A 14,302-nucleotide genomic window follows, 5' to 3' on the forward strand; every position below is an offset into this window, starting at 1 on the left:
GGAAATGGTCCAATGACAATTTTTCTCAAGCAAACTATTTCAGTAACAATTGGGTCTAGAGAAGTGGTTCTCAACCTCCCCTTCCCACTTGTACCCCACCTTAAGCAATCCCTTACCAATCACAGAGCACCGATGGCAGAGGGATTACTTAAAGTGGGATGTGAGTGGAAAGAAAAGGGTTGAGAACCCCTGTAACATGTATGAAATTTTTGAAGTTTGTCTACCGTAAGGCAGATAAGAATTGCCACTTTGTCCACCAGCCCCCACACAGAAACGAGGCCCCAGCACGAGATTTAGAGCTAAGTAGAAAAAGGTGGTGTCAGTCACGTGAAAGTTTAACTTGTATCTAGATAGTCTGGATGTGAGGGAGATCAAGAAGGGCAAACGAGGGTTAATGGTGAGAGCTTGAAATTTGTCATCCTGGGAAATGAGAAATGAACAAACTTGGGACTCCTTGTGCAAGGTTCCCGAAGGGTTAACCTGCAGGTAGAGTTAGTGGTGAGAAAGGCAAATGCAAGTTTTGAGAGGGCTAATCTTTAGAAGCAGGGATGTGATGTTGAGACTCTATAAGGCATTGGTCAGACCACACTTGGAGTATAGCGAGCAGATTTTGGGCTCCTTATCTAAGGAAGGATGTGTTGACGTTGGAGAGGTTCCAGAGGAAGTTCATGAGAATGATCCCTGGAATGAAAGGGTTTTCATGTGAGGAACATTTAATGGTTCTGAGACTTGTGCTCGCTGGAGTTCACATGAGGGGTGATATCATTGAAACCTATCGCACACTGAAAGGCCTGGATAAAGTGGACGTGGAGAGGATGCTTCCTGTGGTGGAGGAGTCCACATCCTCAAACACAAAAAACGTCCCTTTTAGAGAAGAGATGAGGAGGAATTTCTTTACCCGGGAGACGGGGTAAGGAATCTGTGAAATTCGTGGCCACAGATGGCTGTGCAGGCAGAGGTCAATTGGTTCTTGATCAGGAAGGGAATCGAGGGTTATGGAGAAAAGGGAGGTGAATGAGGTTGAGAAGGATAGTAAGTGGCAGGGGGCCGACTCAATGGGCCAAATGGGCCCATTCTGTTTCTATGCCTTCTGATGTTCTCAGTGGCAGCCAAATGATGTTTGGAGCTCAGCGGGGAATAGGGTGGACAGAAAATCACTGGGGCACTGTCTGGAGGCCAGCAAACTGAATGGAAATGACCTTTAAACCAGTGTAATTCATTAATTTGTATTTAAAGGGCTAAACAGATTAGGAGTTTATTCTGGAAGAATGAGGGGAGGATTTGGTAGAGGTAGACAGAATCATGACCAGTATAGATAAATTCCAGCAGGCTTTCTACACTGAGGTTAGATGAGATGAGGACTAGAGGACGCGGGTTAAGGGTGAAAGGTGAGATGTTCGGGGGGGGAATCATGATGGGGAACTTCTTCATATAGAGAGTGGTGGAAGTGTGGAGCAGGCTTCCAGCTGAAGTGGTGAATGCGGGCTCAATGTTAACATTTAAGAAAATTCTGGACAGGTACATGGATGGGAGATGTATACAGACCGGGTGTGGGTCATGGGACCGGGCAGAATTCTAGTTTGGCACAGGCTGGATGGGCCAAAAAGCCTGTTTCTGTGTAGTAATGTTCTATGGATATCTCTGCAGGAGGATTTGAGGGCTGGTCCTTGGGACGATCTGGACTTCAGGGACTGGGGTTCGATGTACGGGGTAGCGCGCTTTGAATTTCAGTGCAGGGTTGTTGTGAATTTTCCAGAGCATTGACTGGGATTTCTCCAATCCTCACGATGAATTTTGCTTTCCCTCCAGGGTGAAGCCGGAGAATCTGGCGCTCCAGGAATTCCGGGCGTAGCCGGACGCAGGGTGAGTAGAGAGCTCAGAATTTCATTGGGGCTTCTCATCTACCCAAAAGGACCAAGGATATTGGCTGAGCAATAGGTCTGGAGGGGAGTGGAATCTACACGATCTTCATGAGGAGAAGGGAAGGAAACAGATCAGGTGAACACACAGAACCTTTTGCCCAGAGGGGAATCAGTAGTCAGGGGTAACCCTTTGGACTCCGGTAATTTAAAAACTTTCATAATATATACTGCGGACTGGGTCCACGAGTCACCCTCAGAATGAACACCAGTGATAAGTGTGAGGTGTTTCATTTTGGTAGGAATAATCAAAACAGGACACGTGTAGTAAATGGGAGGGCATTGAGGAACACAGTGGAGCAGAAAGATCTAGGAATAATGGTGCATTGTTCCCTGAAGATAGAATCTCATGGGATAGGGTGGTGAAGAAGGCTTTTAATATGCTGGCCTTTATAAATCAATGCATAGAATACAAGAGTTGGGAAGTGATGTTCAAGGCATTTTAAATTTAGAGTATTGTATGCAAGTTCTGGTCACCGAATTATAGGAAGGATATCAACAAGATAGAGAGGGTGCAGAGAAAATTTACAAAAACGTTACCTGGGTTTCCGCATCTAGATTACAAAGATTGAGCAAATTAGGGCTTTAATCTTTGGAGCGTAGAAGGTTGAGAGAGGTATTTACGATTATGAGAGGGATAGATTAGTGTTGATATGGATAGGCTTTTTTCCATTGAGAGTAGGAGAGATTGAAACAATGGGAAAAAGTTTAGAAGTAACATGAGGGGGAACTTCTTCACTCGGAGTGCAGTGGCCGTGTGGAGTGAGCTTCCGGGAGAAGTAGTAGCGGCAGGGTCCATTTTGTCTTTTAAGGAAAAATTGTATATGGATGGGAGGGGAATGGAGGATTATGGACAGGGTGTGAGTAGGTGGGATGAGAGGAGGGTACTTAGTTCGGCGCGGACTGGAAGGGCCAAGATGGCCTGTTTCTGTGCTGTAATTGTTACATGGTTTAAAAACCAGCTGGTGATTGGGTCTAAAACCAGGCCTGGAAAACCAGGACACGGAATGCAGGCGTTGGTCGGTGGGCCCTGAAAACCGGGTCATGGACGAATTGCAATTGTGGCTAGCTCCTGAAATCAGGGTTGTGGAGACCAAAGGGTTAAAGTGGGGATGGAGGGGTGGGGGAAGAGATTTAACAGGATCCTCTGGGGTGACATTTTTACACAGAGTGGGTGTACAGAACAGGCTGCCGAGGAGGTGGCTGAGACAGGGAGCATTTGCAGTGTTCAAGAATAAAAATTATTGGATAGAGGGATGTGGGCCAGACGCAGGCAGGTGGGTCTGGCATGGGTGGGACATTTTGGACAGCATGGGAAAATGGGGCTGAAGGGCCTGATTTCCCACTGTGTTCAAGGTTCAAGTTCCCTTTTATTGTCCCTTCAGAGTCACTGAGTGTCCGTGGATTTGCCTCCACCGCCCCCTCAGCTCCAGGTCCAAAGCTCCAATACGATCAGGAAGCCTCCAATGCATGAGGCCCTTGGGGAGCCCCACTTGCCCTCGGCAAGACAACAAACTCAAGTTTTTAAATTTGCAACACTGCAGAAGCCCCCGATTCCGGCCATTTAAATCTGTGCCCCCCAATTATACCCAAATTAACCCACAACCCCATACATTTAGAAGGCCGGGAGGAAACTGGAGGCTCCGGGCAAAACCCACGCAGACACGGGGAGAATGTACAAGGTCCTGGCAGGCAGCACCAGATTCGAACCTGGGTTGCTGGTGCCATAATAGCTTTGCGCTAACTGCTGCACTAACGTGCTTTCAGTCCCCGGTGAAGGATAGGAGTGTTGTACCCCATGTTTTACCCTTAGACTCACTCAACGTGGTCAACACGCCTGACATCAGTGTTAAAGGTAAGTATCATTGATTGAGAGGGATGCTCAGTGCTGGAGGAGAGCCTTCCACGGGTGCTCCGGACCTGCTGAGCCCTTCCTCATCCTTGGCCCCCTACTTAACCTCTAAGCTTCTTTATGCACTCCGTCTTCCTCCCTCATCCAACTACCTCCCCAACATTCTTCCCACTCCCACTTGGACTCGCCCATCCCCTGCCTCCCTTTCCCACGTATATCTTTCCTTTCCTGTTCTCGTCCCTCCTGCTTAAAAACGTCAATTGTCTATTGCCCTTCACTGTCTGAGTGCCTTCGGTATTTTGGCCGCTGGTCCAGTTTTCCACCACCTGTCATCCACCTTGTTCGCCTTCCTTGGTTGCGGAGCATGTTGGGATGTCTAGTGGTCCTTTCTTTCTGCTTTCTGCTCTCCACCATCCTTCGGCCCAACAAAGGATGAGCGCGTTGCATCTCCGACCAGCGCACTACCTCCCAGTATCTGGGAGAAGCAATCGCTCCTCACCTCCATCAAGAATGGACTCCCCCGAATCTTCAAGTATATTATCATCTGGTTGTATATGTACAACTCATCTTTTCTCCAGACCATACACCCACAATAATCGTAGCATCTGCAGGAAGTACAAGACCATGAGACCTGGGAGCAGAAATAGGCCATTCAACCCATCAGGTCTTCGCTGCCATCTCCTCATATGTTGATCCTTTTTCCCACTCAGCCCCACTGCCCAGCCTTCTCCTCGTAACCTTGGATGCCCTGGCTGACCGTGAACATATTCAATCTTAAATGCACCCAATGACTTGACTTTCACGACTGCCTGTGACAACAAATTCCACAGATTCACCTCGTCTCTAGCTGGAGAAATCCCTCTGCATCTCTGTTCTCAATCCCGAAATGCTGATTGCTTCCCTCTGGAAACCGTGTGACCTGCTGAGTTCCTCCAGTATGTTCGTGTATTGGACTGCAACCCCACCTTCTGCAAACGACTTCCTGTTTAACTGCTATGCCATCCTCTGCCATGCACCTACTACGCGATCCCACCACTGGACACATATCTCTACCCTCTTCCCCTCTATGCCTTCCGCAGGGACTGCTTCTTCAGTGACTCCCTCATTCCCTCCTCCCTCCCCACCATTGCCCCCCCCCCCCACCCATTTCAGCTGACACTCTTGCGCCTGTACGATCCCGGTCAGGGTTCGTCCAATCCAAGGCATTGGCTTTAAGCTTCAATGAGTCACTGCCACCCTTGGCCTTTGCTTCCACCATCACTCATTGCCGGCTGCAACCCCAAGCAATGACTTCTTCATTTTCCTACCTGACTTCGTCCGCCTCGCAAGATTGTTCCCATTGATCACATCGTGATTATGTCATTCCAGCTATTTTTGCGTTGGGAGGAGGAATCTTGTTCTGCAGCACCATTGAGACTGGTTGTAGCTGGGAATCAGCTTCTCACTGGAGCCCAATGGGAAGGTGCAGGTGTCTGTTCAGGAATCAACATTCCTTTATTGTCATGTAATAAAATAGATGTAATATTACACGGAATTGCATTCAGCAGACAAAGATTCACCATCGGCAGGAATTGCCTGGCGCCCCTTTTGGTCAGAGGAAGAGAAGCAAAAGAGAGATTCCCCCCAGAGTCACCAAGTGTCCGTGAATTCGCCTCCAGCCCTCCCACAGCCGCGCAGACTCCTGTCCGTTCCGTTGGCTGCCCAAGCTCCAGATCCGGGGGTCAGGAAGCCACCGTCACCCTCGGCACCTTGTCGGGGCCTGTGGCCAATCAACTGGTTGGTCTTCGCCAAGGGGAATAAGACACAGTAGAGCTGAGAGGTGACTTAATAGGGGACGACAAGGTTCCAAGAGGTTTAGATGAGGTGGATGGCCTGCACCTGTTTCCCAGGGTGGGAATAGCAGACACCCGAGGACTTCTGTACCAAGTGAAGGGAGGTAAGTTTAGGGGAGATGTCAGCGGTAAGATTTTATACACGGAGAGTTGTAGGTGCCTGGTACGCATATCCAAGGATGATAGTGGAGGGTCTTGGACAGGCACATGGATGAAAGAAAAATACAGGGTTGTGAGGTTGGGGTTTTTTTTTTGGAAGGAATAGTTGGATTGGCATATCATGAACCAAAGGGGCTGTACTGTGCTGTAATGTTATATGTTCCATGAAGCGTGAAAGTCAGTCTGACAGGCATGCAATGGGCTGCCTTCTTATTCCATGTTCCTTTCAAAAACAAACAGGGTCCAAAAGGAGAAAGAGGAGAGAGAGGAGAGACTGGACAACCGGGCGCTGCTGGGCCACCTGGAACCAAAGGACCCGTTGGCGATGATGGACCCAAAGGCAATCCTGTAAGTAGACTACAAAATGTTCCTGATGGTTTCTTTACTCCCAAAAACGGTCTGTTTAGTTGAACCAGTTTTCACCACTGATGCAGTTTATCAAATGCTTGAGAGACTGACACCAGGAACGGTAGAATTCCGTGATAAGGAATGATTGGGCAGGGAAGTCTACAGCCTTGTGGAACCTGCTTGCTGCCCTCTAAATCTTTTCCACACGCTGGGCTGAGACAGTGGACAGGCCATCGTCTGATAGATTGGACTGTTGCTGCAAATGATGCAAACCAGAGGTGTCCTTGACAAATCTACCCTTTCACAGGCCAGGGGCAGTGAAACTCTAGCTGTCGCTTCGGATAAAGAGGGTTCAAAGGGGGGTCAGTGACAGTGGTGTTGCATTTAAATGTGGTATTGATCATCAGAAGTCACCAATAGAATGGCCACTCACTGACCCACCACAGTAACTGACCAGTCACTGACCCACCACTGTAACTGACCAGTTATTGATCCATCACTGTAACTGACCAGTCACTGACCCACCACTGTAACTGACCAGTTATTGATCCATCACTGTAACTGACCAGTCACTGACCCTCCAGTATAACTGACTGATTACTGACCCACCACTTTAACTGCACAGTCACTGACCTACCACTGTAATTGACCAGTCACTGACCTACCACTGTAACTGACCACTCACTGACCCACCACTATAACTGACCAGGCACTCACCCACCACTGTAAATGACCAGTCACTGACCCACCACTGTAACTGACTGATCACTGACCCACCACTGTAACTAACCAGTTATTGACCCTCCACTATAACTGATTACTGACCCACCACTGTAACTGACCACACACACTGACCCACCACTGTAACTGCCCAGTCACTGACCCACCACTGTAACTGCCCAGTCACTGACCCTCCACTGTAACTGACCAGTCACCGACCCTCCACTGTTACTGCCCAGTCACCGACCCACCACTGTAACTGTCCAGTCACTGACTCTCCACTGTAAATGACCAATCACTGACCCACCACTGTAACTGACCAGTAACTCACCCTCCACTGTAACTGACTAATCACTGACCCACTGCTGTAACTGACCAGTCACTGACCCTCCACCAAAAATGGTGACTAATGCACCCTGTAAATGTCAGAAAGTGAGATCATCAACGTTTTGATGATCCTCTATATAGACTTGCAGTCTGATGCTTTGCAGCTGCCATCCCACACAATGATGCAGCCAGACTGGACACTCTCAAATGTGCTCCTGTAAAATGTGATCAGGATGGGGATCGGTAGCCTTGCCATCCTCAGGATGTGTCAGGGCTGCTGACTAATGAGGATGAGTCGTGGGTCTGGTATAGGTGGTCTGTTACATGCAATCCATTTATCCCTCCTGGCCACTGACATATCCTCCAACAAGGGACTATCAGGTAGGTCCAACATCAGTCAGCTCTAAAGGGTTGACAACCTTTTCACACCGCAAAATCTAGGCAATGCCCCTAGGACCCACGCAAGGTTTCCAGGAAGGCAGCACCTCCTGGGCCTTTCACAAAGCAGCCTTACTGGTAGATCACTGGGGTCCCGCCCCCAGTGATGACATCATGAATGACGCATTACGCACTCACAGGAAGTCTCACCGAAAGTCAAAACGTGCAGTTATATTGGCGAATGGGACAGATTTACAGATGCTGGCCCTGCAACTCTGTGCCTCAATTACAAAATGGACAACTACACGTCGTTGTCAATGGTACGTTTCAAACACTGGAGGAACAAGACTGCGTATTCGCGGACGCCTATGTGAAGCCCGGAGTGAACTGGGAATTCACTACTGGTGAATACCGGCCCCCCCACTTATCCCGATATAAACCCCGGAACCCCGCCAAAACCCCAGTTCAGTCCAAAGACCATGTGTGCCATTCTTACTGAATAAAAGCATGTTGTACTTTCTCTGGTCTGGAGAGCTCTCAGTCACGCTATCCCTGGTAAGCCATTTGTGGCTTCACACTGCCAGAAGGAATTTGGCGGGTGAACTTGGCCAGGCTCTAAGAGTACCCTCCACCCAGGTCTCGAAGCCCGGTCAATTTTGGCTGGCTACCCCCCCCACCCCCGGTCTGATGCTTTCACACCACACGATTCCCAGAGAGGTAACCGGGAAATAACCCGGTTAGCCCACATGTACACGGCGGTGTGAAGCTGTCTAACTGAGTTCACTGCTGCGATCGAAAGCTGGTGCCACCTCCATCTGGCATTGGCAGATTGGCCATGCTGTTGACTGCTCTCTTTCTCCCCTAGGGTCCGGTGGGTTTTCCCGGTGATCCTGGGCCTCCAGGTGAAGTCGGCGCACGTGTAAGTATCACCCAGGCTGCACTCTTCCTCTCCTTCCACACGCTGTCCGCTTCCTTTTCCAACCGAACTTCGTGGATGTACCAGCATTTATTCCCCCCTGCTTCATCCTTCCATGGGCAGGTTAAGTTGCCGCACTGCACACTTCTGAAGGCTACATTCAATTGCCTCTCCAACGTGGTCTCCACCACGTTGTTTTTCTTTTTAAAATATTTTTATTGATTTGGTAGAGAGATATATTATGTTATATATTGTCTAAATCTTACTTGCATAATGTTTATAAAACGCAAAACAGAATGTGAATCGTAAGTGGCTTGTACACAATGCTCAAATAAAATGGAAACTTTGCAAGATCACAAGTCACCCTGAGCCAAACCGTTCTCACATCCAGAGCCTTTTCCTCAAATCCCTTGATTGCCTGACTATCAATCTCCCCCTTAAACTCCCCCGATGATTGGGCCTCCACACCTGGATGTGGCAATGAATTTCACAGATCCATGGCCCACTGACTGAAGAAATTTCTCCCCATCTCTGTTTTAAATGGGTGCCCTCTCATTCTAAGACTGTGCCCTCTTGTCCTGGATTTACCCACCAAGGGAAACATCTGATTCTGATCGACTCTGTCCAATCCTTTCAGCATTCGAAATGTCTCTATGAGATCCCCTCTCATTCTTCTATGAATAAACATTCCTCATCTGTTAGCCCCTGCATTCCAGGAATCATCCAGGTCAATCTTCTCCGTACTCTCTTCAACATCATTACCTCCCTTCCTCAGGTAAGGGGCCCAAAACGTTACTCCAAATGAGGTCTCACCAGTGCCCCACAGAGCCTCACCTCTATCGTTGGGTATCTAATTGGACTAATCTCTTCTACGCATAAAGAAAAATAAAAAAAAGAACACCCCCTCCCCCTGGGGTTAATCCTACCCCTCCCACTGAACATGGTCCCCAGCGAATAATATATAAAGAATCGAGTCTCGGCTCCTGGTCATCGAATAGCAAACCCCCAGAGCAGCCCCCGCCTATGTATTCAAATTCTGATTGTTCTCCATGAATGGGCCCCCTATCTTGTCAAATTCAACCTTGATCTCTTTAATTTGACATCTCATTTTCTCCAAACTCAAGCAAGACATATTTCTGTACCAGTTGCATCTGAGCCATTTTAATTAGTAAAAATTTACCAGTTAAGTTGAAGTTGGTAACTGCTACTCCTTTTGGTAGATTTGTGTCGATAAATTGTCAAATTTATTCAGAATCTTGGATTTTCATGAATATTTATGCCCCAAATGTTGATGACGATAAATTTATATCAGATGTTTTCCTTCATGGAGTACAAATTGATGGGAATATGTTAGTTGATGGAGATTTCAATTGTGTTTAGGCCCAATTTTAGATAAATCTACAAAATGAAAATGGCCAAAAGAATTATTGATATTGATGCAAGAATTAAATTTGGTCGATATTTGGAGAGGAATGATTCCAAAAGAAAGAGATTATTCATTTCATTCTTATTGATTTGACTCATATTCTAGAATTGATTTTATGCTTAATCTCAGCTCATTTGCAAGGAAGGATTGAAAATATACAATATAAACCTAGGATTATATCTGATCATTCTCCATTATTGATGTCATGTTCAAATATGGAAAAAATTGATTCTACGTATAGATGGAGATTGTTAAGCAATGTAGAATTCTGTGATCAAGGTCACCCTTTATTTCTCATTTTAAAAACAAACTGCAATGCAGTATGCAGTTTAAAAAAAAACGAGGCAACCTTGATCCAAAAACCATTTAAACGTCACGAGACTACACAATTTCAGTAAGGCCTTTAATAAGGTTCCACCTGGAAGGTTGGTAAGGAAGGTTCAGGCACTAGGTATTAATGTTGAGATAGTCAGATGGGTTCAACGGTGGCTAGAGGGCAGATGCCAGAGTCCCGGTGGATAACTGTCTGTCAGGATGGAGGCCGGTGACGAGCGGTGTGCCTCAGGGATCGGTGTTGGGTCCCTTGCTGTTTGTCATTTACATTAATGATTTTGATGATGAGTGTTAAATTAGGTGAGTAAATATGTGGATGATACAAAAATAGGGGGAGTTGTAGACTGTAAAATGATTTGGACTGCTTAGAAGAATTGGCTGAAAGATGGCAGATGGAGTTTAATACCAACAAGTGTGAGATGCTTCATTTTGGGAAGAATAATCAAAACAGGACATATGCGGTGAAGGGGAGGTCATTGAGGAATGCAGAGAGATCTTGGAATAGTGGTTCATTGTTCTTTGAAAGTGGAATCTCATGTGGATAGAGTGGTGAAGAAGCTTTTTGGTATGCTGGCCTTTATAAATCAAAGCATAGAATATAGGAGTTGGGAAGTGATGTTGAGACTATTCAAGGCATTGGAATACTCTGTGCAGTTCTGGTCCCCAAATTATAGGAAGGATATCAATAAGGTAGAGAGGGTGCAGAGAAGATTAACTAAAATGTTGCCTGGATTGCAATATCTAGAATACAGAGAAAGATTGAGTCGACTGGGTCTTTATTCATTGGAGCGTAGAATGTTGAGGGGGGATTTGATAGAGGTATTTAAAATCATGAGGGGAATAGACAGAGTAGATGTGAATAGGCTCTTCCCCTTGAGGGGAATGAGGGGTCATAAGTTGAGGGTTAGGGGACAAAAGTTTAGAAGTAACATGAGGGGAAGCTTCTTCACTCAGAGAGTGGTGGCTGAGTGGAATGACCTTCTGGAAGAGGTAGTCTCAACAGGGTCAATTTTGTCATTTAAGAAAAAGTTGGATAGGTGCATGGATGTGAGGGGATTCAGACTGCAGGTAAGTGGGACTAGAGGAGATCACTTAATCAGTGTGGACTTGAGGGGCCGAGATGGCTTGTTTCCGTACTGTAATTGTTACATGGTTATATAAGGTTATTGGATAACACAAGATTACACTATTCCAACGCATGGCAAAGCCACATAAAGTGAATTAATAAACAGTTCAACAATACAGTAATTGACAAATAACTAGACCATAGACCATAGACTTTCATAAGTTGAATCAGGGCTGGACTTGCACAGTGGCCTCAAGAGTGCTGTAGACAGAGAGACTTGGGTGTAAAGGTGCATAGTTCCATGAAAGTAGTGAAGCAGGTAGGCAGGGTAGTGAAGGAGGCATTTGAAACACTTGCCTTCATCAGTCAGGACATTGAATTCAGGAGCAGGGATGTCATGCTACAACTGTACAGGATGTTGGTGAGACCGCACTTGGGATAGTTGTGTGCAGCTTAACACATCACCAACATCGAAGTACTCGAGATGGCAGAGGCCGACAGCATCGAATCCACGCTGCTGAAGATCCAACTACGCTGGGTAGGTCACGTCTCCAGAATGGAGGACCATCGCCTTCCCAAGATCGTGTTATATGGCGAGCTCTCCACTGGCCACCGTGACAGAGGTGCACCAAAGAAGAGGTACAAGGACTGCCTAAAGAAATCTCTTGGTGCCTGCCACATTGACCACCGCTAGTGGGCTGATATTGCCTCAAACCGTGCATCTTGGTGCCTCACAGTTCGGCGGGCAGCAACCTCCTTTGAAGAAGACCGCAGAGCCCACCTCACTGACAAAAGACAAAGGAGGAAAACCCAACACTCTACCCCAACCAACCAATTGTCCCTTGTAACTGCTGCAACCGTGTCTGCCTGTCCCGCATCGGACTTGTCAGCCACAAATGAGCCTGCAGCTGACGTGGACATTACCCCTCCATTAATCTTCGTCCGCGAAGCAAAGCCAAAGAGACCATAGGCACAGTAGAAACAATCTACAATATAGTAGACTCTGGATATTAAAATTCTGTTATCTTTCCATTTCATCAAAATTGCTTATCTGGCTATGAATGAAGTGAAAGCTACTATTCTTTTTTAAAATTAAGTTCAAGGAAATATTCTCCTCTTGGGAATAACCAAACAAAGAGATAAAAAGGCCACAGTTCTAATTTAACCCTTTCTTTTAATGACAGGACAAGACACAGGCAACCTACTTTCTTGACGCCCTGAAATAAATCTTGCCACCTTTCTTCAGTCCCACCTTCATTCTCCACAGGAACACATGGCTTTCCATGTTTGACCTTGCGCTCAATATGGGAGGGGTGTGATGTTATGAATCAGTTTCACTGCTGACTGTGTAGAACTGTCGAACAGTACAGCGCAGGAACAGCCCACCTAGCCCATCACACCAAACTATTATACTGCCTAATCCCACTGACCTGGCCATACCCCTCGATACTCCTCCCATCCATGCACCTGTCCAAATTTTTCTTGTGTAATAATTGACCCGATGTTCACCATTTCTCTCTCTGGATGAAGACATAGCCCCTCATGTTTCCTCGAACATCAGAGCAGAAGCAGGCGATTCAGCCTTCCCCATTCAGTCATGCAGCCCCACTGCCTGTTCTTCTCCCCGTAACCTCCGATGCCCAGGCTAATCAAGAACCTATCAACCTTGCCTTATTAAAATCTAATCAATATAAATTGAAGGGTAAATATTCCAAGAATATTCTTTCTTTTTTCTTTTTTTATGGCTCTCCTTAGGAGAGTTGGCTGAAGGGGGAGGGGGGATTTTTTCTTTTCACTTTTTTATATATAAAAAAAGTTCATGTTCATGTTTAATTGCTGTATATGTCATATATTATTTGTTTTTTGAAGGAATAAATAAAGTTTAAAAAAAAACCTTGCCTTAAATACGCCCTGGCAACTAATTCCACAAATTCACCACCCTCTGGATGAAGAAATTCCTCCGCATCTCTGTTCTAAGTGGATGGCCTTCAATCTTGAAGTTATGCCCTCTTGTCCTGGACTCTCTCACCATGGGAAACAACCTTACCTACATCTTCTCTGTCAGTACATTTCAACATTCGAAATGTTTGATAAGATCCCTCCTCATTCTCCTAAATTCCCATTTGTACAGTCTATGTTATTATAAATTATTATCTTCATTCATTTAATCAATTGTGAAGTTGTGCCTTCTTGGCCGAAGAGTAGACTTTCCCAACCACTGTACTCTGTCCATGTATTTCAACATTTGAAATGTTTCAATGTTTCAATGGGATCCCCCCTCGTTCTCCTAAATACCAGCGAGTACAGGCCAAGTGCTGCCTTTCATTCCTGGAATCATCCTTGTGAACCTCGTCTGAACCCTCTCCAACGTCAGCGTATCCTTTCTAAACTAAGGAGCCCAAACTGCTCACACATTGGGACTTACCAATGCCTTATAAAACATCAACATCCCTGCTCTGAAATTCTATCTTGAAATGAATGCCAGCATTGCATTTGCCTTCTTCACCGCTGACTCAACCTGCAAGTTAACCTTGGGGTCCTGCATGAGGACTTCCAGCTCTGGGAATTTTCAGTGTTCTCCTCATTTTAAAAAAGAGTCTGCCCCTTTAGTTTTTCTACCAAAGTGCACGGCTGTACATTTTTCCCTGGCCACCTCTCTGACTATTCTCCAAGATCTGTCGAGATCCTTCTGCAGCCTCCCTGTTTCCTCATCACTCCTTGGGCAGCACGGGCTGGTGGGCCAAAAGGGCCTGTTATGTCTACATTTAAATTGAAAATCAAAAAAAAATTCTAAATTTAAAATTTACATACCTGCTCCCCAACCTACTGTGTGTCATCTGCAAACTTTTTAAAAATGTTTTATTTAAGTTTTTAGAAAGTACAGACTATAGGATTCAATTCTTCTTCTTCTTTGGCTTGGCTTCGCGGACGAAGATTTATGGAGGGGGTAAAAGTCCACGTCAGCTGCAGGCTCGTTTGTGGCTGACAAGTCCGATGTGGGACAGGCAGACACGGTTGCAGCGGCT

General features: G+C 46.3%; 1 protein-coding gene across 1 annotated transcript in view; it reads left to right on the forward strand.

Moving 5' to 3' along the window:
* LOC138754746 (collagen alpha-1(V) chain-like) overlaps positions 1–14,302 on the forward strand; it is a 244,223-nt gene that overhangs the window by 194,800 nt on the left and 35,121 nt on the right. The window contains exons 51-53 of the mRNA XM_069919517.1: positions 1,810–1,863; positions 6,003–6,110; positions 8,401–8,454. Of these exons, the coding sequence (XP_069775618.1) occupies positions 1,810–1,863; positions 6,003–6,110; positions 8,401–8,454 (216 nt within the window). The remainder of the gene's footprint in view (positions 1–1,809; positions 1,864–6,002; positions 6,111–8,400; positions 8,455–14,302) is intronic.

The sequence above is a fragment of the Narcine bancroftii genome, chromosome 2 (assembly GCF_036971445.1).
Source record: "Narcine bancroftii isolate sNarBan1 chromosome 2, sNarBan1.hap1, whole genome shotgun sequence".
Taxonomy (NCBI): domain Eukaryota; kingdom Metazoa; phylum Chordata; class Chondrichthyes; order Torpediniformes; family Narcinidae; genus Narcine; species Narcine bancroftii.